Source organism: Cygnus atratus, chromosome 20, assembly GCF_013377495.2.
Source record: "Cygnus atratus isolate AKBS03 ecotype Queensland, Australia chromosome 20, CAtr_DNAZoo_HiC_assembly, whole genome shotgun sequence".
In the NCBI taxonomy this organism is placed as follows: Eukaryota; Metazoa; Chordata; class Aves; order Anseriformes; family Anatidae; genus Cygnus; species Cygnus atratus.
This window is the reverse complement of record NC_066381.1, coordinates 5,104,690-5,127,359: the sequence shown is the minus strand read 5'-3', so window position 1 is coordinate 5,127,359 and position 22,670 is coordinate 5,104,690. Positions and strand designations below refer to the sequence as shown.

At 60.0% G+C, this 22,670-nt stretch overlaps 1 protein-coding gene across 1 annotated transcript; it reads left to right on the top strand.

Annotated features, from left to right (window-relative positions):
* Positions 1-967: 967 nt before the first annotated feature.
* On the top strand, positions 968-21,581 carry SRRM3 (serine/arginine repetitive matrix 3). The gene is made up of 17 exons (XM_050714811.1): positions 968-1,191; positions 3,694-3,795; positions 8,338-8,472; positions 8,721-8,801; positions 9,205-9,234; positions 9,571-9,639; positions 10,000-10,035; positions 10,269-10,319; positions 10,442-10,546; positions 10,841-11,012; positions 16,338-16,633; positions 17,501-17,731; positions 17,875-18,012; positions 19,700-19,801; positions 19,834-19,879; positions 20,353-20,616; positions 21,459-21,581. The coding sequence occupies exons 1-17, from the start codon at positions 968-970 to the stop codon at positions 21,579-21,581; spliced, it is 2,205 nt and encodes a 734-aa protein (XP_050570768.1).
* Positions 21,582-22,670: the final 1,089 nt, after the last annotated feature.

Sequence of the window (22,670 nt, the reverse complement as noted above, 5' to 3'; positions counted from 1 at the left end):
TTTCTGGAGAAATCAGAGCTCTCCGCCGGCTCCGCGTTGTGTCCCGAGCCACGGGCAGATAATTTTACAGCCGGTGGTGCTGGGTGACCCCGCTGGGTGTGCAGCCAGCAGCCACGATGCTGGGATATGGCAGGGCAGGCGTGCTCGTTTGCTCGTTTTCACTGCTTCTCTCCCAGCCCTTCCCCTCCTCGTCCATCTCTCCCATCCCTGCTCGTGCCATCTCAGCCCCTGGCACGGCCCTGCTGAAGGGACCTGGCTCCCCTTCTCCCTGCCCTGCTTTTTTTTTTGGTGTGTGATGGCACCGACTCCCACGTGCCCAGGTTGGCTTCGCACTGCTGTCCCCGTCACCCCTGATACAGGGTGTGCAGGCAACGCCTGTCCTCGGAAAAGCATCTCAGGCAGGGTGCCGCCGGCGGGAGCACCCCCGCGATTTGGCTGCTTACAAAAGGACGCATCTCCGCGTCCAAAACCAGCACGGGGGGGAGACTGTGCATGGGGTGGGGTGCTCTGCCTGTGCCTTTGATCGTTTTCCTTCGGGTAGGACTTTGCGGGAGAAGCGTTTTGTGGGAATCCGAGGTGCAGCAGGGGGCTCGTGCGCTCAGGGGCGCACCGGAGCCACTGGGATCGGGGCTGTCATGACCTGCACAGACACTGGTGGGGCGGTTTGCGCCTTTCTGGCTGATTTGGGATGTTTGGGATGTAAGCATGTTTGCATCTCCGCTTCCCCAAGGCTTGGGGACATCAGCCAAAGCCCCGGCGCAGCGCTGTCCCCTCCAAGGGGTTATTTCTGGAGCCTCACAGCCCGCGCCAGTGCCAGTGAGCATTAACCCAGCACCATCCCCAGTGCCGGTGCGTGGGGCTCTCAGGTTTTGGGTCACGGCACAAGGGAGCGAAGCCAGGACAAGGAACTGACCTGTGGCTCTTCCTCCCCTCCAGGTGCTGCGTGCCTCCAGGCCACCACACCAGCATGGCTCTCTACAACAACGGGGCCAACGCGCCCTCGCCGCAGGAAGCCTCCAACGGCTTCGCGCAGCCCGGCGCCTCGGGGACGTGGCACAAGGCCGAGGAGGAGGTGAGGCTGGCGGAGCCCAGCCTGGTGAAGAAGGCTCACCGCGAGATCCTGGACCACGAGCGCAAGCGGCGGGTGGAGCTCAAGTGCATGGAGCTGCAGGAGATGATGGAAGAGCAAGGGTGAGTGGTGGGCGCTCGGGGCTGGGCTGGGATATCCTGTGGTTGGGGATCCCCGTTGGATACCCCGCTGGCACCTCCTCCTGCCCCGTTTTCTCTCTAAACAACTCTGAAGTGGCAAACATCCCCATTTGGAAGGAAATTTGCTTAGAGTGGATTGGGCTGGTCTCTGCAGCGCCTCATGGGGTTTTCTGGGGTGAGAAAGGGCCAGTCTCTGCCTCGCGGGATGGGGAAATGAAGCAGAGCTGTGGCTGAGCCCCAGGTGAGGCCGGTCCAGTGCTTCGGTTTGTCTCTGCCTCCCCGTTTGCCCTCCAGTTTTGGGGCTAAAGCCTGACTGATGGAGCACATTCTTCAGCGCACGCAGGGAGATGGGGACTGGCATCAGCTGCGGAGAGGGAAAATGGATTGAGGGAAGGCTTCGCCAAGGCTTTCATTAAGAGCGCAGCCATGACCTAGAATTAAATTGTCTCACACAGGCTGGAATAATGATTACGCCTAATTTGTCGTTATGGAAATAAATAAGGCTGACCTGGCGCCTTGGGGAGCCTGGGTCCTCCTTTCGGGTTCCCGTGCCCTACGAGGAGCCTTACTATGAGTAGTAGTAGTAGTAGTGCAGCGGGTAATAGCACTGTGGTGATGGGTATTGTTGTTATTGCTGTAATTGTCTTTGCTGTTATTAAGGCTATTAATAACAGTGGGGATGGGGATCCACCGAAATGATAATATAATTACAGCAATAATCTTGGCCAACCTGGTTAATCCCCCTCTGCGCAGGGGCTCTCCCAGGGGCTGCAGGAGAAACTCCCCAGGGGTTTCTGCCTGTCTGTGGCCCCTGCGCCTCGGGGGATTTGTCTCCAAGGGCAGGGACCCTGTGGGGTTAGGTGTTGTGGTAGCAGGGGAGGTTTTCTGGGGATTTAAGAGCTCCCTGGTTCCCTTCAATGTGGATGGATCCTGCCTGCTCTGGATCCGCCCGCTCCAGGCTGCCTGTGGGGTTACTTGCAGGCTGGTGGCTGGATTTCTTCTCTGGAAAAGAAGCGTCAGCAATTTCTGATTCCTTCCCCACCCTGTTCTCTGTGTTAACGGCAAAAAATCCCTCTGAAAGGGTTAAGAGCAGCCGCTCTGCAGCCAACCTCAGGCTCCCCTTGCTGCAAGGCTGGGGGGAGCCTTGGGGCAGGAAGGCCTTTGCGGGCAGGATGGAAGCACATTTTGGGGACCCGCCAGCCCCCATCCCTCTGCATGGCACAGCCAGATCCAGCCCTGGGGTGCTGCTGTCCTCCTGCTTGTGGCTCTGATGACAAATCCAGCCCTTGAGCCGTCTGCAGGCTGCTGGAAACGCCTTGTGGAGAGCTCTGAGAGCGTGGTGGGGCTGCTGGAGCAAGCGGGGAGAAAGGCAAGTCCCCAGAAAGAAAAGGAGAATAAAATGGCCCCTTGGTGGCCATAAACTTGGCCACGGTCGCCTGTGCACCACCTCCAGCTTGACTTCATGTCCCCACTCCGATAGCACTGCCCACATTAATATCCCACTGCAGCAAATCTTTGCCTGCTCCCTGCTCGCCAGTGGCCCTGGGTGAGGTGTAGAGCAGCATTTTGGGGTCCTGCCCTGTTTTTGGGGTCCCCCAGCCCTGGCGTGCTGCAAGGTGTAGGGAATCAGCCAGGGCTGCCTGGTTCACTGCCCTCCTCCTGCTCAGCAGCCCTTGCCGGCTGGAGCATTAATGAGCCCGTTTCAGTGCAAATGAGCTCGTTAATATTAATTCCCATCTCATTCTGGTGGTGGAGGAGCTCTGCACCCCCCGCACCCGCCTGCAGGACGCAGCCCAGGTGCCATCCTGTGCCTCCCCCTCCCGGTGACGGTGCCGAGAGCACGGCGAGTTGCTCCACGTGGGCATTTTCAGCACAGCACCGCTGGGTTTCGGTCGCGGGGATGCGCCGGTGCCCTTGTGCCGATGCGGGATGCGGCACAGGACTGCCCAGCGCGGGCTGTCACCGATCCCTCCAGCGTCTCAGGGACAGCTGGAGCGCCGTGCTTTGCCGCGGCTGTTTGCAGATGCCAGGGACAAAGTGATTAGTGTCTCTCGTTAATAACCCTGCAGTGGCCTGAGTCAGCGTTCGGCGGTAGTGCAGAGCTGGCTCGGCTGCTGGGCCGCGGCGCAGCACGGGGACGAGCGAGGGGATGGGCGAGAACCCCGGCCTCACTGGCTGCGAGGACAGCCTCGTGGTCATCCTCCTCTTTCACCTTCCTCGTGGTCCCTTCGTCTGCTGAGAGCTGTTGGGGAAGGGGAAGTGGGGCTGAGGAGGGTGGTGGCAGGGCACCAAGTGGAGGGACCTGCTGTCCTCCACCCCCCAGTGGCCATCACAATGCCACCTCTCCTTCCCAGCCCTTCTGGCCACATGCCAGACCTGGAGGTACAGAGGTCATCAGCAGGTCCCAGCCCCCGGGGGATGTGCAGCCCCCGGAGGGCCCGCGCTGTGGCCACACCAGCCCTGACCACATCTCTGCCCATCCAGGTACTTGGAAGAGGAGATACGGCAGAAAGTGGGGACCTTTCGGCAAATGCTGATGGAGAAGGAAGGCGTGCTCACCAGGGAAGACCAGCATGGGCGCCAAATGTAAGTGAGGCAGCTCCGAGTCGGTCCATCTGTGTGTCCGACTTGTCTGCCACACGTTGTGCTACTTGTCTGGGAGACACATCCCAGGTGGCCACCAAGGATGGATGGATGGATGGGTTGATATAGAGGGGGATATATAGACAGAGATAGTTGGAGGGTTGGATGGATGGATGGATGGATGGATGGATGGATGGATGAACAAACAGATAGTTGGTTTGTTAGATGGTTAGATGGTTGGTTAGAAGGTTAGATGGTTGGTTGGTTAGATGGTTAGATGGTTGGTTGGTTGGTTAGATGTTTGATTGGTTAGATGGTTCGTTGGCCGATTGGTTAGATGGTTGATTGGTTAGATGATTAGATGGCTGATTGGTTAGATGGTTGGTTGGTTAGATGGTTAGATGGTTGATTGCTTGCTTTGTTGCTTGGCTGGTTGGTAGGAGGCAGGTTTAGCCTCTCTGAGGCAGGACACTACCTCCAGAGGGGTTTTCCTGCCCTGGTCTTTGGGCAGCCTCCGCGTGCTGTACAGGCCAGTATTGCAATGCCCATCACAGAAGATGAAACCAGAGCTCAGGGTGCTCAGCTCACCCATCAGCTGGTGGCAGAGACCAAGCCGCAGGTTTGGGGTGCACCACAGGGTGCGGACGGGTCCAGCCACTCATTCCCTGCCTCTGCCTGGCCACGACTGTCACCAATGTCACTGGAGCAGAGCAGGCACCAGCTTGGTCCTGGGGAGAAAGATGAGATGTGCAGGCCATGCCTCACTTCTGCCTGCTCCTGCTGGTTTGGTTGCCTTTCCTGCTCTCTCCAGGGCTGAAATCACAGCTCCTGCTTCCATCCGGGCAAGGACGTTGATTACGAGTCCTTGCTGTTAACTCCATAATGCAGAATAATCCTCCTGCCCAGGTGCAAAGCTGGGGTAACTCACCTTGGGGATGGTCTGGGAGGTTGCCTGCTGTCCTGTAACCCCAGTAATATTAGTGTTAGCAGTACTAATCCTTAATAATAGCAACGATAAATGATGTAAGAGGCCCAGGCAGGGCTTGAGCCTGCTTTTCACCAGCACAGACCCAGAGCCATCCCTAGAGTGGTGCCGCACCTCTGTCAGACTGCTGTGAAACCCAGGAGCCCCGTGGAGGAAGCTGCCCCAAGCAGCTCTGCCCTGTGCCGCTGCCTCCTCATCGCTCCTCGTGCTGCTTCTGCCCCAGGATGGGGCCTGGGGCTGAGGTTTGTCGCGCAAAGCAGCCCTGCTGCTGCTGGGGACGTGCCACCCGCTCCTCCCGCCCTGCACGGGATCATCCCCAGCCTCACGAGGGTCTGTGCTGGCTTGATGATGATTTATCTGTGCGCTGCTTAATGGCCCAGGCAGCATGGCTGGCCCGGCGCGCACCATCCATCAGCCTGGAAACCAGGTCACTTGGGACAGGAATAGATGCTGCAGGTTCACTGAATATTAATGCTTCATTAGGGTCAGGAAATCAGGGCGAGGGGGAGGCGGGGAAGCCGTGGCGGCGGGGGCAGCCTTCCTCTGCCAGCAGCCTCCCAGTGGGGCCAGGGCTGGGCTGAGCCCGTCCCGGTCAGGGTGTGCAGCCCCATCCCCGTCCCACAGCAGCGACGAGCATCTGGGGTCCTCCTCCAGGCAGGGATCGGTGGAATAAACAAGGTATGGGATAAACCAAGGCACCTGGGTCACCCAGGTGTCCGAGCATCCAGGTGGCATGTTAACAAGTGGCCTTTGCCCGTGGGACCTGAGTCATCTTCAGGGCATCTTCTGGGCAGGCTGGGAGAGGCTGCCCAGCTCGTTAGGGCTGGTGCTGTAACGAGCACAGAGGTGCGTTACGGGTACCCCGGCGGCCGTAGCTGTCACCTTTCCCCACTGGCAGGCTTGCTCTCCAGTCTGAAGGGTAATCGTTAGATTAGCCCCGGGGCTATAAATAATAGCGCTGAGCTGGAGGGAGCGGTCTCAAAGCACAGGATTGCTTGGAGGAGCGCGGAGGTGCCTGGGGGAAGCTGGGAGGAGATCCCAAAGGAGGTGGTTCCCCATGAGATGGGGCCCTGGCCTGCAGAGGTCCCTGCCAAAGGATGTCCTGGATGCAAAACCTCTGCACTTGTTGAGGAAGAGGCTGAGGGAGGGAGATGCAGCAATGCTTCAAATAAACACGCCCAGCCTTTGCAACAGCTGGAGGCTGGGAGAGCCCCCAGCACAGGCACCTTGTGTGCTGGTCCTGTTCCAGCACCACCCTGGAGGTCTACAAATCAGTCACTGGGCTGGCTGGGCTACGAGCCCGAACCAGCTGCTCTTGTTTCAAAGCACAGGCGAAAAGCTCAGCATCGTCTGCAGAAATCCCCAGGGGAAACTGAGGCACCGAGCAGAGCCGTGACCACCTGAGCCCCGGCTTGCTCTCTGCACCCCTTCAGCTCCCGTCTGTGCGTGCATAGCCCTGCCACACAGCCCTCTGCTGGCTGAGGGACTGCTCGATGACCAGGTTAGTGGGCCTGAAACAAAATGCAGGCGTGTGTCAGGAGGGGAGGTGTAAATGGGGCACCACAGGCTGGTCGTGGACCGCAGAGCACAGCTGACAGCAGGAGCATGTGGCCCAGCACTGCGACGCGGTGCCGTCTCAGCTGCCTGCCGAGCAGAGAGTGCAGCAAGGAATTATCTTGGTTTGCTCAGCTCTCTTTTTCCTTTCCCCTTTCCGTGGTTTGGTTGTTGTTCGAAAGGCATTTTCGTGGAAAAGGTGGGTCGGAAGCCAAGGGCTGCGCTTCTCCAGCAGCTTCCCCTGCTGCCAGCCCCCTGGCTAAGACATCTGGAAGAAGCCAGGGTGGGACATCAGCTAAAAATCCTGGTTCCTGAGGCCACATCTCCTCCGGGGAGTGAGAGCCTGGGCTTGTTTGATGTCGGCTCCCCCCCAGACACGGCACCACCCAGTAGGGTTTCCTCCGGAGCACCTGGAGTCTCCTCAATGGCCACATCCCTCCCAGGATGAGGTGTCCCACATCTGAGCCATGTCCCCCAGCAGATGTGGGGGTGCTGGTGTGCACGCGATGGAGAACTGGGATTTCTCCACGCTTCACCCTGCCCCATTAATCCCAGAATGGCTGAGGTTGGAAGGGACCTCTGAAGATACCCAGTCCAACCCCCCTGCCGAGCAGCATCACCTAGAGCCCATATTTCTGCTTGCGTGGCTGTCCCTGTGTCATTGTTCCCCAGCTCTGGGGCTCTGGGTGCTGTTGTTACCCATCGCGGATGGAGGAGTGTCCGCAGTGCCTTCATTTCCCTGGGAATCCTGCCCTCGCCCAGCACCCGTGGCCAGGCAGCTGGGCGCCGTGGGACGTGTCCCAGAGCACCCACAGCCTCTGGAACCCGAGGACATCCCAGAGGAGGACATCCAACCCACGTGTCCTTCTGCTGCCAAGGAGCTTGAACTCTGGCAGAAAGGGACAAATGAAAAAAGGGGGGGAAAATAACATCTGGCACCACGGATCCTGCACACAGCAGTGCTCCTGGCTGTGCCGGTGGCGCCGAGACGCCCCGAGCCCAGTGCCGCCGGCGCTGGAGGCAGCTCGTCCCACAGGTGGCCATCCCCAGCGGTGACATTGCTAGGAAACATTTCATCAGGGCTCTTTGACGTGCTTTTCCTGCTCCACCTCCTTCTCACAGCTGCTGTCACCAAGCCCCCAGACCCCCGCAACATTTGGGGCTCAGGAGCTCAGCCGCTGCCCCACGTCCTCACCAAGGCATCCCCAGCCCACCTGATGGGGACGGATGCTCTGCCCCGGGGGGGTGGAGGTTGCTCCTGGGGCTGATGGCAGAGCAGGAATGGGGGGAGATGGGGAGCTGGGGGCAGCAGGGAGAGGCTGGCCAAGGGCTCCCGGCTCCCTCCTGCTCGCCGGGTCCAGCCCGCAGCCCCGGTAGTCAATGGCAACCTCCCGTCCGTTTCCACGGCAGCAGGAAAATTAATGTTGACGAAGCTGCTCGGGAGGGAGAGGAGACCCTGGTGGCTTCAGGCCTGATTTTCCCCCCCTTCCTCGCCTCGGCTAGCCCGGGGGGACGTCACCCATCACCTCCCGTGCCAAGCCTGTGGCAGGCTGGGCACTGGTCCCAAAGCCCAGATCATCCCGGGAGCTCCTGCCGCCGGCTGGATAATCCCCGAATCACCGGCTCCTCTCACCCTAATCCGTCCCCTGCCACCCACCTGGGCTGACCCCGCTCAGCCCCGCGGTGCAGCACGGGGCTCCGAGTGGTGCCGAGGACAGGGAGGTGGTGGCACGGCCCTGGGGATGTCCCTGTGCCAGCCCAGCGGTGACGTGCTGCAGGGATGGGACCCTGATAAGAACTCTGCCACGCGGTGCTGACACCAGGGTGTCACACCCAGAGCTGCCAAGCATCGAGCGACGTGACCAAGGTCACCTGGGGAGGTAGCACTGGAGCTGGCTGTCCCCAAACCCATGTGCCACCAGGCACCTGTGCCCCCATCCCCTTTCCCAGCCCTGATTCAGCTCCACCAGCCCCCCAAATTCATCCCGCGTTTCCTCCTTTGCCAGAATGATAGAGAACCACCACGGGCTGGACGGGGAGGACTACGCGGCGCAGTACCCCGAGTACGGCGAGGGCTGCCTGCTGCAGTGCGACTGCTCGGCCGAGTGCTATCGCGACGACAGCAGCCACCGCGAGTACAGGTCTGGCCACGGCGGGCAGCAGGTTTTGGGGACAGGGGGATGGATGTCCCCGCGTGGTGACCCCCAGTGCACCCCAAATGCATGCACGGTGTCCTCATACTCTTCCTCGGCACAGCCACACCGTGCTCAGGACACCTAGGCCACGTTGTGATGGCCACGGTGACGGTGGCCGGGGCACAGTGACAGTGGCCAGGGCATGGTGGGTGGTTTTCCGTTCTCACCCCAACGCTGCCTGCTCTTTCCCGCAGGCTGAAAAGACGGTCCAGCAGCTCCACCTCGCCACCACCCAAGAAGAAAAAGAAAAAGAAATCGGGTCACCGTCGGAGCCGGTGAGTCCACAGTTGTCCCCACGCTGTCCCCTAGACCTGGAGGGCTCGACCCTGCAGCTCTGCCGGGTCGCTCCGAGCAGGTCCCCTCCCTGCTCACCCCATCCCAACAAGCTGGGGGACGCTGAAGGCCTTCAGGGGGATTATTTAATGAGCTTGGGTAATTAACCCAGCACTTGCTGTGCTCTCAGGTTGTGGCTGGGGGCTGCAGGGTGCTGGTGCATCCACAGCCGGCTCCATCAGCACCCCAGCCTCCCTGGGAGGGCAGCAGCACCAGGCAGGATGTGGCTGCTGGGAGGGGGCCGGCTCCGTCCACCCCCTGGTACCCTCCCCAGTTTACATGTCCTTGAGCAGTGAGAGGATGCTGTCCTTAATGTCCCTTTCTTCTCTGCCTTCCCCGCGGCAGCAAAAAGAGGAAACCCGGCTCGGAGCGCAGGTGAGTGTCCCGCTCCCAAATCCCAGTGGGAATTGGCTGCTCCAGCTCCGTCTCCTGCTGGAGGCCACAGAGCCCACGAGGTGGCAATGGGACAAAGCGGGATCTGGCCACCCTGGCACCGGGGTTAACCTGAGTCCTTCTGCTGGACTCTCCTTTCTGTCCCCTGCTGCAAAAGCCCCCTGGAAATAAATTCCATGCAATATTCATGCGTCCTGGGGGTTGTCCGGGGACGTGGGGTGCCAGTGGGTGGGGGGTCACAAGGATGGGACTTGGGGTTCCTGCTGCACCCCAGCTCCTTGCTCCCACCCTAAAGGCACCCACTTCCCCCCCCCTCAGCTGCGACAGCTCCTCACCGATCCGCAAGGAGAAGAAAAAGAAGACTGGAAAGAAACACAGACGCGACAGGTAGGATGGATACGTCTCCTCCAGGCACTGTGCTCCTGGGGCTGGGGACAGCGGGGCTGCTTGGTGGCCGCAGGGAGGGCTGGAGACCATGGGGAAGTCGCCGGGGCTCTCGGACTGGGGTGGGTTGGCAGCATGGGCAGGGCAGGGTGCTGGATGGCCTTTCAAGGGGGCAGGCAGTTCTCTGAAACACGGGCTGTCACCTCCTGGTGGCCGGGCTGCCCCCTCCAGCGACCCAGCCTGGTGGTTGCTGCCTCCTCCCAGCCCCCTGCCCCTGTCCCCATCCCTGCCGTCCCCTGGGGCTGCCCAGTCTTACCCCCCCCGCCACGGCTCAACATGTCTCTGCCTCCTCTCCATCCCCAGGTCTGAGTCGGGGTCCCGGAAGAAGAGAAGACACAGGTGAGAGCGAAGGCAGCCGGGAGCCATCCCACCGCCACCTGCACTTGGTGCCAGCGTCCCCCTCACCCCACGGCCAGGCTCCGCTGCTTGTCCCCCACCCTTGGAGGGGGCACGGGGCCACCCCATGCTCTGGGCGCGCGTTGGCCAGGGCTCAACAGGGTGACCCATCGCACCGGGCATCACCGCTGCCCCTCTCCCATCTCTGCCTTTTCACCTCTCCGCCCTTTCCGCAGGTCCCGCAGCCCCAAAAACAAGCGGAAAGAGAAAAACAAAGAGCGCAAGAGGTGAGGCACCGCGGGCAGGCGGCTGGCAGGGTGCTGCCGTGTGGGGCCAGCCCCCCCAAACCTCGTAGCTGCTCGGCACGGGGGCTCAGCCTGCCCGTCGGCCCCGGCCGTCCTCCCCGCAGGTCCCGCAGCGAGTCGCCGGCCTGGCGGTCGCACCGGCGCAGCAGCTGCAGCTCGCACAGCGCTTCGCTCTCCTCCGACTACAGCAACTCCAAATCCCCCGGCAGGTAGGAGCACCCCTGGCAGGGTTGTCCCCAGGGTGGGGACCCTTGGGGGTGGACGGGAGGGGAGCGGGGCGGTGCTGCAGCACAAGGGATGCTTGGTGGGGTGGGAAACTCAGCACCAGGGTTTCAAACCAGATGGGAAAATGTGAACTGGGAAAAAAAACAGAAGCAATTTCTCGCCCCGTTTCTTGCTTCGGCAAAGCCTGTGCTGCAGCCCGAGCTTGGGTGCCACCGCCGTGCTGGGTTGGGGACAGAGGGACACGTCGGCCACCACCCTGACCGTGCCGTGCCCCGCAGGCTAAGCCCCAAGCACCGCGAGGATGGCCCCAAGGGCAGCAGCGCCCGCTCCAGCCGCAGCCCGTCCTCCTCCTCGCCGCGCCGCTCAGCCTCGCCGCACCAGAACGGGCACAAGGGCAGCGCCCAGAATGGCCGCCACAGCCACGGCGCCACGCTCGAGGAGCCGCCGGATGTACGTAGGCTTTTCTTGCACCACGGTTCGCTGCCCTCTCCTCTTCCTCCTCTTCCTCCTCCCTCCGCAGGACCCCCTCACCCCAGCTCTCCTCTCCCCTCTTTCCCCACTCACCTGGCCGCCATCTGGGGGGCACTGGTGGCGTCGGGGATGGACAGATGGATGGGGACACCGGGTGCTGCCTGTTCCCCTCCCCGGCCGTTCTCTGGCTGCACAATGTCCCCCCCACCCTGGGGGGTGCTCGCCCCTCTGCAGGGCAGGACCTCCAGCAGGTCCCCCCACACGGCCACTCTGTGGATGTCACACCCCGAGGTGTCCCCAGTGGCTCGTAGGGCCACCACTGGGCTCAGTGCTGCCCTGGGAGTGGATTGAGCCCAGATGGCTGAGAAATGGGTAAAAATGGAAAAATGATTTCCCTGCCACTGCCAGCCCATCCCAGCACAAAGGTGCTGGTGCCAGCGGGACCCCAGCACCAGTCTGGGCACTGGTTTAAGGCCAGGAGAGGGCTCGGAGGGGGGTCTGGGGCTGGGTGCTCAGATTTTAGGCACTCAGGGTCCCCGCGGCGGGTGACTCAGGGCTGACTGTCCCCAGCCCTGCCAACTGCCCCGGCAAAAGCCCACTGCGCCAGGGGCACTTGTCCCCTTGCTTCCGCTGCCCCAGCGGGACGAGGGGGCCAGCCCCAGTTTAACCAGTACCGGAGGGGCTGGGAGACCACCAGGGGGACCGGGCTGGGTGCCACGCGGTCCCCCACGCTGTCCCCATCCCCTCCAGCACCCAGTGCCCAGCACCCAGCCGCTTCGCAGGCGGTGGCGGAGCCCACCTCTCGGGCACCTCTCCACTTTCTTCTTTGCTGTGGTTTCGGCTCAGCTCTTTGGGGGTGCGGGTGCCGAGGAGCCCCCACCCCGGGCACCCAGCATCGCCCAGGCCGCACGAGCTGCCTTGGCTCCCCGGCTCTAGAGGGACTTTTCTCCGACAACTTCTCTCTCTTTCTCTCTCTCTTTCTCTCTGTTTTTTTTGGTTGTTTGTTTGTTTTGTTGTTTTTTTTTCTTTTTAATCCCATCTGTGTTTTTCTTTAGCCTCCCATTTGAAAAAAAACCCAAACGGTAATATACAATTCCATTTCTTGCTCAGCAGAAGCAGGGAAGAGGGGGAGGGAAGGGCAATGAAATATGCTTTTTTTCCCCCCTTGTTTTAGTTTCCTTTATCATGATTTCTTTTCTTTTCCTTCGTGATGTACAGAAATGCAAACGATATATATCTCTTATTTTTTTCCCCCTGTCGTCGTCGTGTTGTTCTAGAATTTTTTGCTTTTGTGTGTGTTAATGTGGAGAAGAAAAACAAAAAAACAAAAAAGATGTGTTTTCTAAATATTTACGACCGTTGAACACTGTATTTCCATTCTCTATATTTTGAACAAGGAATTTAAAAGGGAAGATAACCAAGCAGCTCTGAACTGAAAAGGGAGTGGGCTCACCCCAAAACCGAGCCACAAATTGCCCTTTGCCTCCTCAAATTGGCTGTGGCCCCGCTGCCCAACCCTGGCACCGTGGGGATGTTTTCCCCATGGGTCCCCACGTGTGATCCCGTTAGGATGGGGCTCTGGCATCCACCCAGCCATGACCCCTCCGGGCTGGGACCCCCGCGCCACCCCGTGCTGTGATGCACATCCCGCTCCCCGAGCATCCTCAGCATCCATCCTGAGCTCAGCCCCACAGACCAGCAGCAGCAGGGCTGAGCACCCTCCGCCTGCCTTAAACCCTCCAAAACCACCAAATTCAGCCCATTTTCCCCCACGTCCCCACCTGGGCTACCCCAGCTCCCCAAGCCCTCCAGGTGCTCAGGGCGCTGCGCGGGGTTGACTTCCCTTTTAAATGCCCAGTCCGGTCTCCATCCATCCCTGCCTCCAGCTGCCTGCCCATCTTCGCGCTTGCCCTTCCTCCCCATTTCTCTCTCCTCCCCCTCCTCCTCCTCCTCCTCCTCCTCCTTCTCCTCCTCCTCGCTCTCTCTCCCACACTCACTCTCCAGCCCCAAATTTCTCTCTGGTTTTCTTCGGGCCGCTCCCGGTGCCGACGCCGCCCAACAAACCTCCACGCGTTGCGCTCCATCCGCCGCTTTCCTTGCATGACGTTTGGGACTCGGTGACGTTCGGCAGCCACCTTCCAGACTGAAAATGCTGCCGGGTAGGGGCCAGGCACCACATGCAAGCCGGCAAACCCGCCACAGCCGTGAAAGCCACGGGCTTTCCATTTAAGCAAAAAAATATAAAATAAAAGATGCAAATGAGACCAATATAAAAAAAAAAAAGTCTAAGCAAAGCAAACTTGATTAGCAAAGGGGTCTAAATCACATTACTAAAGAGTCATTGTCTTTTTCCCATTCTGCACTCCAAATGTGGAGATTATTGTTTTCTTTTTTATTATTGCATTCCTGTCACTGCCAATTCAGAAGGTAGGTATTTCGTCCACCTCTGCACGTTCACTTCTGCAGATGAGCCTGTTGAAAAGCACCGTAGCTTGATTTAATGTTATTTTCTCTTTCTTTCTTACTTTCTTTCTTTCTTTCTTTCTCTTTCTTTCTTTCTCTCTTTCTCTCTCTCTCTTTCATTTTGTCTCTTTTTGGTGGCTATATATATTTTTTTGATTTGTATGGTTTTCCCCAGTTAGCTGCAAAGCCATGCTCTTCTCTTACGTTCTTTTCTTTTATTTTTTTGCCCTGTCCATGTAATATTTTTCTTTCTTTCCGCCTTTTTCTCTTCCTCGTTTCCTCGTTCTGTTGGTAGAATGCATTTCTGTGTGTTTTAGCCCTCTGAGTTTGTGTTCGTTCCCACAGACGGTACAGTTACCATGAGTCGGTTTGAGTTCCTCCGTGCTTTTTAGGGGCTGGCTAATGAGACCGAGCACAATTAGCGAAAAATAGAGGCAAAGAGAAGCAGGTGAACCCCAGTGCGTCACAAGGAGTCACTGGGGCACGGGTATTTTGGGGTGAAGGACTGGGAGGGAGGATAACAAGTGAGAAATTTGGGGAGATTGGGATTTTTTGCCCCTCCTGGGGCTGTAGTCGTGGTGGTGGAGGGACCCGGGGAGAACATTTTGGGGCTGTGGTGGTAAAAGGCTGAGACCTTCCACACCTGGGAAGGAGCCAGGCGAGGTGAGAGGCAGGTCTGGGGAGCACAAGCACCCCAAATGCATTTTCCCTTTGGGGCCAGACCTTTGCAAAGGATTTATTTGGGTTTGTTTGTTTGTTTTTTCAATAGAAGCCCCCTCTGCCCTCCCCATCCCTCTCCCTGCGTTGTGGGCATGAGCCCTACATCCCGACAGCATGGATAGCAAATAGGCGTGAGAATGATGCGCTCGGGAGGAGGACACCTCGCTCTGGCTTTCTCTCTCTTCTTCTTCTCCTCCTTCTCCATTTCAAGTTTTTCCCTCCCCAAAAGTAGGGCTGGGGACAGGTACGGCCGAAGCCCCATCCCCTGTGAGGATGCCGCTGGTGTGGCATCCATCGCCCCCACTGCTTCTGTGCCTCGCCGGAGCAATTGCAACAGCAGCCAGTTGTTAAAGCAGTCATAAAAATGCACCAAACCACCCCATTTTGGCTCTGGCAGGTGGGGCACACTGCTCTGTGGCTGTAGGGTCTGCAGGGGTTGGCTCAGCCCCCTCGTCTGTGGGGACAGGGGCATGATGCAGGACAAGCCACCAGTGGAGTGGCCTCGTGTCCCTTTGTCAGCATCTTCATCGCAGACCCGTGGCACATCGTCTGCTTCTCTTTTTGGGGAGAAAAGCAGCGTTTAGGCTTAACTGCATTCTAGGCAAAGGGATGGTGAGGAAACAAGGTCACTGGCTGCCCCCGGGCGCAGCAGCACTGCCCCAGCACCTCCCAGCCTCCCTTAGGCCCCATCAGGTCGCACAGGCTTTACTCCTCCGTGGGCACTGGGGACTGCCGGGGGAGAGACCCCAAAGTCTCCCCATCACCCCCTCGCCCCCCAGCCCAGGTTCTCCGGCTCAGTTGGGGCTGGAACCCCCAGTACCCCAAATCCCAGCCCAACACTTGGGGCTGTCACCACGCTGGTGGCCCAATGTCACCACCAAGTAGCTAGGAGGGGTTCTCCCGGTGTCTGAGCGTAGGAGAAGGGAGTTGTTTTGTTTTATTTCTCTCCTCTCGCTGTCTCTGTCTCTCCTCCTCTCTCTTTTCTTTCTCTCTTGCATTTTTGTGAATCTAATGATGCACTTATATTGCCCCGCTTTTCCCTTCTCTTCATACCTTACCTACTAAAGGAGGAAATGCCACTTTTTTGGTAAGTGGATGTTAACCAAGAGGGACTTAAAAAAAAAAAAAAAAAAGCATATAATGGAAAAAAAAAATGGAAGCAGAAAGCAAAGTCTGTGTTGAGTGCTGATGAGGACTTAGCAGTTCCCTGCAGAGTCACAGCTAACAGATCAATGCGTATCCCAGGAAGAGTTCAGAGACATTCGTTTATCTCAGTAACGATGACATTTGTGAAGTTTTGGTTTGGTTTTTCTTTGATTTTGATGTTTTCTTCTTTCTTTTGGTTTCTTTTTCCCTTCTCGCCCCTCGCCCCCCGACTCCCTGCCTTGCCCTCCATCGTTGCTCTGTGCCGTCTTCCTCGTTTCTTGATTTGTTTTAAGCCAAAAGCCGTACTATCTATAAAACCTATGCATATATAAACGTATAGATATCTATATATGTGCATGCATCTGTGTGAGCAGACCTCCCGCCCCGCGCCCGCCCGGCCCCATCACCTCTTTGGTTTCACCCTCTCTCCCACTGCTCACTCTGATTTACTCCCCCTCTGCCTCCCCTCCTCTCATTTGTTCTTTTTTTTTTTCTCATTTTCCTTGGTTTGTTTGGGTTTTCCGCCCCTTTTCCTTTCACCTTTCTTGGTTGGGGCGGGCGGGCGCCTGGGGCTTGCTTTATCTCCTCTCCAGCTGTTTGGGGGGGGGGTCATTTCTTTCCCTTTGAGCTTTCCCTCCCCAACGACTTTGGGGTTTCTTGGATTTTTTTGGTCCCTCCCCTCTTCCCCAAACCCTTCTTCGTTTCTTTGTTGTTTTTTCTTTTTTTTTTTGGTTCGTTTCTCTTTTTTTTTGCGTTTTTGCATGCGGAGGTTTGCATGACCCACGTTGTTGAGGGCGAGAGGCTGAGGAAGGTGCAGGGTAGCGTCTGTGTAGCCTGCCTTAATGCAATGTGCGTTGACGTTGTGCACCGAGCCCCGGCCCGGCGCGCCCCATTAAAGACCTCTTTCTCCTTCTTTCTTCTCTTCTCCCCCTTCCGCCTGTCCCCCCTTCTCTCTGTCTCTCTTCCCCCTGCCAGAGGCCGGCCTCGCCGTCCCCCTCTCCGCGGCCTCGCGGCAGGACGGAGCCGCCGTCCCCCCGCGCCCGGGGCGGCCGTCACGGCGCCCGCAGCCCCCGCTCGCCCTCGCCGGAGCGAGCCAAGCACGGCCACCGACACCGCTCCCGCTCCGCCTCGCCGCCACGCCACCGCGGCCAGGCCCCCCGCCAGCCGGCACCGACGGGGCTCAGCCCCACCGGCTACAGCAGCGACTCGGAGGGCTCGGCCTGCTCCCACCCGCTCGGCCCCGACAGGACCCACGGCGCCCACGCCAAGAAGTAAGGGCTCTCCGGGTGCCATCCTGTAGGAGCCACAACCCAGTTCCATATGGGAAATGCAAGGACTGGGGCTGCGGGGCTGGGTGCAGGTGGGTGGACACTGGGTGGGGCGTGGATGGAGCCTGGTGGGGCGGGGAAGCCCCATGGTGTTATCCTGGTGAGTGATGCAGTGCCTGGATGGCTCTATGGGATTATGGAGGTGATCGTCCCCCTGTGCTCTGCTCTGGTGAGGTCACACCTTGAGTGCTGTGTTCAGTTTTGCGCCCCTCACCACAAGAAGGACATCGAGACCCTGGAGCGTGTCCAGAGCAGGGCTACGAAGCTGGTGAAGGGCCTGGAACACGAGTCCTGTGAGGAGCAGCTGAGGGCACTGGGGTTGTTTAGTCTGGAGAAGAGAAGGCTCAGAGGAGACCTTATTGTTCTCTACAACCACCTGAAAGGAAGGTGTGGGGAGCTGGGGGTCCGCCTCGTCTCATAGATAACCAGTGATAGGACTGGAGGGAATGGCCTCAAGTTGCGCCAGGGGAGGTTCAGGTTGGAAATGAGGAGACATTTCTTCTCAGAAAGAGCGGTCAGGCATTGGGAGGGGTTGCCCAGGGAGGTGGTGCAGTCACCGTCCCTGGGAGAGTTTAAGGGAAGGTTGGACGTGGTGTTTATGGACATGGTTTAGTGGGTGACATTGGTGGTAGGGGGACGTTTGGACCAGATGATCTTGGTGGTCTTTTCCAACCTTACTACCTCTATGATTCTATGATAATCAGGGTGTTTTCAGGGCTATGTGGGAGCTTCTGCTCCCCCATGGTTACAGAGGGAAACGAGGAGCGGTGCGGGCACACTCAGGATGTTCCCCCCCTGTGCCCCTTGCAGGGTGAAGGAGCGGCACCACCGGGGCCGGCCCAACAGCAGCTCAGAGTCGTCGGCCAAGCACTCTCGGCACGGGGCCTCCGAGCGCAGGAAGAGCCCCTCGCACAGCACCGGGCACCGCAGCAGCTCCTGGAGCTCCAGCGGCTCCCTCTCCAAATCCCGCTCCCGCTCGCGGGAGAAGAGGGCCGGGCGCAGCCGCAGCCGCTCGCCCTCGCAGAAGAAAACCGCCAGCAGGTCAGCTCGGGGGGGTGCGGGTGGCACGGGGGCACGGCTCGGGGCTTGCGGCGTCACGGCTGGCGAAGGGCTGGGTGTCCCTGCAGCCCGCCTCGGTGCACACACGGCTCCTCGTGCCCCTAACGCCCCTCGTCTTGGTTTAGAGAGAAGGACAATGAGCCCCGAACACGCCACAGCGATCCCGATCCCGCCCGGGCCCGGCGCCGCTCCCGAAGCTACTCCCCCATCAGGAAGAGGAGGCGCGATTCCCCCAGCTTCATGGAGCCCAGGAGGATCACCAGGTGGGTCCCGGCATGTGGAGCCACCACCGCTGGCACAGCCCGTGACCGACCTGTGCCCCCACGTAGCCCCAAAGGGGTGGGGGGGATGGTGGAAAGGATGGACGGATGGGTGGATGGGGATGGGTGGATGGATGGGTGGCAGAAAGGATGGATGGCTGGTTGGATGGTCTGGAACACAAGTTCTGTGAGGAGCAGCGGAGGGCACTGGGTTGTTTAGTCTGGAGAAGAGAAGGTCTCAGGGGAGACCTCATTGCTCTCTACAACTCCCTGAAAGGAAGGTGTGGGGAGCTGGGGGTCGGCCTCTTCTCACAGGTAACCAGTGATAGGAGCAGAGGGAATGGCCTCAAGCTGTGCCAGGGGAGGTTCCGGTTGGAAATGAGGAGACATTTCTTCTCAGAGAGAGCGGTCAGGCATTGGGAGGGGTTGCCCAGGGAGGTGGTGCAGTCACCGTCCCTGGGGGTGTTTAAGGGAAGGTTGGACGTGGTGCTTGGGGACATGGTTTGGTGGGTGATGGTGGTGTTAGGGGGGCGTTTGGACCAGATGATCTTGGAGGGCTTTTCCAACCTCAGTGATTCTGTGGTTCTATGGGTGGATGGCAGAAAGGATGGATGGATGGATGGATGGATGGATGGATGGATGGCAGAAAGGACGGATGGACGGACGGACAGACAAGCACCTTTGAGGACAGCCACATAACCCTGAGAATGAATGGAAGAGTGAACCAGGCTGGCCCAGACAGCTGGGTAACCAGGCTGCCTCCAGCATTACAACCTTCTGGTCTCTTCCCATTTGCAGACAGCAAATATGAACTCATTTTACTCTGTGTAATATTCCATATTCCAGCACATGCATATTCCATCAAGAAGCCCAACCCCAGTGCGTTTGCCTCCTGCCCTCCAAATGCTGTTTTCTCCTCCCTGAGACCTTACTGACTCAGATGCGGGGCTCTAAGGCAGGCAGTGTTTAGTGCCAAATGAAACACTGTGTGCATATATAGCATCTCGTTAGCATGCGGTGCTGGCGACGTTACCGGTGCTGAGCTGAGATTACCTCCTTTCTGACCTATTTGTCTCCCGTGCTTTCAGCGGGGAGATCAGGGGCCGTAGCATGGAGCTGGCTGGATTTCCAGCAATCGGCTCTCGCTCACTCTGGAAGGATTTTGACTTCTCCTGGGCTGGACATAAGGAGAGAAGGCAGGAGAAATACAGCCTGTATGCTGCGCTAAAGCTCTCTGCAGGCTTCCCCTGTGAAGTATATGGGCCAGGAGAGGTCCTCCCAGCCCAGAAGAAGGTTTCTTGCTCAGGTACTGGCTGGCTCTGCCCTTCCCCAGCTGAAATCCCCCAGGGACAGAGGGGCTGCCAGCACGTGGCCCAGAAATTGACAGCCTCACACGGATGCAGGCAGCAGGGACACCGTGGCCATCCCTCCCCTCGGTCCCCTGCCCTGGGCTGGATTTTCCTGGGATGCCCTGAGGAAGGTGGCAGGGAGGAGCTGTGGGGACCGGCTTGGGGACACAGCCTGTGGTCCTCACCATCCCAGGGGAGACCAGCCCCATAGCCTGGACAGAAGCCCCCTTCCTTTGCCCTCCTGCCCTGTCCTTGTCCCCCGCCACCTCGGGGTCCAGCACCGCGTGGTCCTGCCTCGTCCCTCAGTGATGCCAACGTCTCCTTTTCCATTTCATCCCAAGGTTCCTCTCGGAGAGCATCGCCGCGGGCCTGGCTCCCAGGGTAACCTCCCCCCTTCCTCCTCCTCCTCCTCCTCTTCCTCCCGGACCCCTCCGTGTCTCCCCGGCTGTGCGAGGCCGGCCGTGTGTCTCTCTTTGGTCCCACTAACACCGCTCACCACGACATGGGGCTGCGAGAAGGAGGCAAGGGGCTGCCTTGTCCCCCCTCCAGCCTCCTCAGGGACCCACAGGGCTCCGGGCTCAGTGTCCTGCACCAGCTCCAGACATCACTGCCCCCGGTCCCCCTCTCCCCGCTTTCCCCCTGCTCCCCACGTCCCCATAGGAGCCGGGGAGGGTCGGACCGCGGGCAGCCCGGCGCTCGTCTCCCGCTAATCCCTAACGTCTCTTTTTCAGCAGCTTTCAATCTTTGGTGGCTGGGGAAACACAAAAGCCACATTAACCTGCTCACTTTCTGTCCTCGCCACTGCCTAATCCAGGACTAACAGCCGGGGGGGGACCAGGGAGGAGGAAGGGACCGGGGGGGCTGGATCCTGACATCCCGCGGCTGCTCCGAGCCTGGGGATGTGCGGGGCCGGTGCTTGGGTCAGTGCCCCCCCACCCTCCTCTTCCCCAAACTTCAGCACGGCCCTGACTCGGTTTCCCTTTTCCCTCCGCAGCGCTCGCAAGCGTCCCATCCCCTACTACCGCCCCAGCCCCTCGTCCTCCAGCTCGCTGAGCACCTACTCGTACAGCCGCAGCCGGAGCCGCAGCTACGACAGCTACAGCACCAGCCGCAGCCGCAGCCGGACTCGCAGCCCCCCCAGCCGCTCGCGAAGCCCCAGCCGCAGCCCCAGCTACAACAGCCGCAGCAGCTCGGAGAGCGCCGGCTTCTGAGCCCCGCAGCCCCCCCCACCCCAGCCCCGGGAGAACCCCCCCAGGAGGTGGAAAAAAAACGGGGGGGGCTGCTAAGGATGGACCCGGCAGCAGGAGGAAAGTCAGGGGGCGGATGGAAACCTTGCGGGGCAGCCCCGAGCCCCCCGCAGTATTTTGGGGGTTGGGAGGGGGGGGGGGGGGGGTGTTGGCTTCTTATTTCTGCAAACGCCAGGGTGGGGTGGGACGGGGTGGGCAAGCACAGAGCGAGGGAACAAATTGCTTGGCAGAGACCTTGGACCGAGCCTGCGGGGCGGCGGGGCCCCCGACATGGTGCGCTCCGGCCGGCGGTGCTTTTTTTGGCTCAGTTGGACTTTTCTAGCACGCGCTAAATAAGCGTGTTTCTCCTGCCCACGCTCAGGGCTTTTCGCCGACACTGGACGGGGAAGAGGACACCCCGGGGACAGAGGTGACACGCACCTCTCCGGGGTCCTGGCAGCCCCGGGCACCCGCAGAGCCGTAGACGAACAAAGCGAGGAGCAGCCCGGCGTCGTCCCGTCTCATCCCATGCAGGGCTATGGGGCTGGGGTCCCTCCGCCTTGGTGCTGTGCGCCCCCTGCCCCTGCAGAACAAATGCTGCCGGGTCCCCTGGGTGTCCCCGTGAGGGGGAGCTGACAAATTTGGGGTGAGATTGTGCTTCAGGATGCGCCCCACAGAGCTTGTGGGGTGCCCTTTGGGTTGCCCCCCGCCTTTCCCTTGCTTTGGACACCTCTGGGCTCGTGTGCGGAGCCACGTGGTGCATGAAGAGGCTTCCTCCGAGCGCCGGAGCAGGGGGACCCCCTGGCAGGGCACGAGGGGACAGGGCTGTCCCCGAGACCCCCTGGCTACCTCCTCACCCCGGTTTGCGACCCAGTTCCCGGTCCTAATGGCTTCCCCGTGCCACTTCCCTGAAGAAACGCGGCCCCGAGTGAAGGCTTTGACTCCTCTTCTGGAAGATGCTGCCACTGGTGCCCTGGCTGTGGCAGCCGTGGGTTAGCTGTGCCTCGGGGCCCAGCGGGCAGGATCCGGCCCCCAGCTCCGCTTCGGCCTCCCCCCGAGCATCCCTGCGCCCCTCCAGCAGCTTTATAAATTTAATTTTAAAAAGAGAGGCGGGGAGCAGGGGGTTGACGAGCACGGGCTGGCCGAGTGCTTTGCTGACAGCCCCGGTTCTGCGCCGTTTTGCTGATTTCCCAAAAAAAGCCCTTCCTGGCTGTGGGGGCTGCTCCACAGCCCCGCTGCGTGCCGGCCCTGGGGCGGTTTGCATTTAATCCGCGTTGGCCACGCGTTTTCTGCCTGGCTGGAGGAGGACGAAGCAGCTGAGCCTCCCAGGGTGGGGAGAGCAGCTGCCAGTATTAACGCGTGGCCCCGCAGGGAGAGCCGGGCTTTGTGCGGCCCTCGGACACCCGCCTGCAGCCAGCTTGGGGGCACTGGGGGCACTGGGGGGCACTGGGATGCCATTTGGACTCCAGCCCAGGTGGTAATGCAGCGGTAGAGCTGGTGAATGGGTCTCCAGAGGGCTGAGGTGTCGGCCAAGCCAGACCCCACTGTGCTTTGCTCACCCCGCTGCAGCGGGAGGCGGGTGCTGCGGTGCCAGAGCCCGTCCCCAGCGCCCCGGCCTGAACCGAGGGGGCAAACGCCCCTGGGAGGGCTGCGGGGTGCTGGGGCGGGCACCCTTGTGCTGCTCCTACCCGCAGCCGTGCCAGCACCGGGGTGCAGAGCAGGGTGGGTGCTGTGTGTGTGAACCCACCCGTGCTGCCCAGGTGAACCCTCCGGGCTCAGCATGCCACAAAGTCATGCACAGCCTCGCACTGAGGCCAGCAGGATCCCTCGGAGCAGCGTCCCCAGGAGCTGGCCGTGCCCCCATCCAAGCCACTTGGTTCTCCAGCCCTCCCAGCAAAGCCCAAGCTGGGAAGGAAGCTGCTTGCTCAGAAAAGAAAATCAGAAAGAAATTGGCTTTCACGGGGATGGAGGAGAAACACCTGCAGCTCCGCATGGCTCGGGGCAGGCGGCGGGTCTGGATGTGCCCTCAGCAGGTGGAGATAGAGATCCTGGCCCGAGCCTGAGGCAGAAAAGATGTGAGGTCCCC

Excerpts from the sequence above, each read along its gene's own strand:
- SRRM3 (XM_050714811.1), top strand. The coding sequence starts at position 968 with ATGGCTCTCTACAACAACGGGGCCAACGCGCCCTCGCCGCAGGAAGCC. Across the intron at positions 17,732-17,874 it reads CAGAAGAAAACCGCCAGCAG|AGAGAAGGACAATGAGCCCC; the intron begins GTCAGCTCGGGG and ends GTCTTGGTTTAG. Across the intron at positions 19,880-20,352 it reads CATGGGGCTGCGAGAAGGAG|CGCTCGCAAGCGTCCCATCC; the intron begins GCAAGGGGCTGC and ends TTCCCTCCGCAG.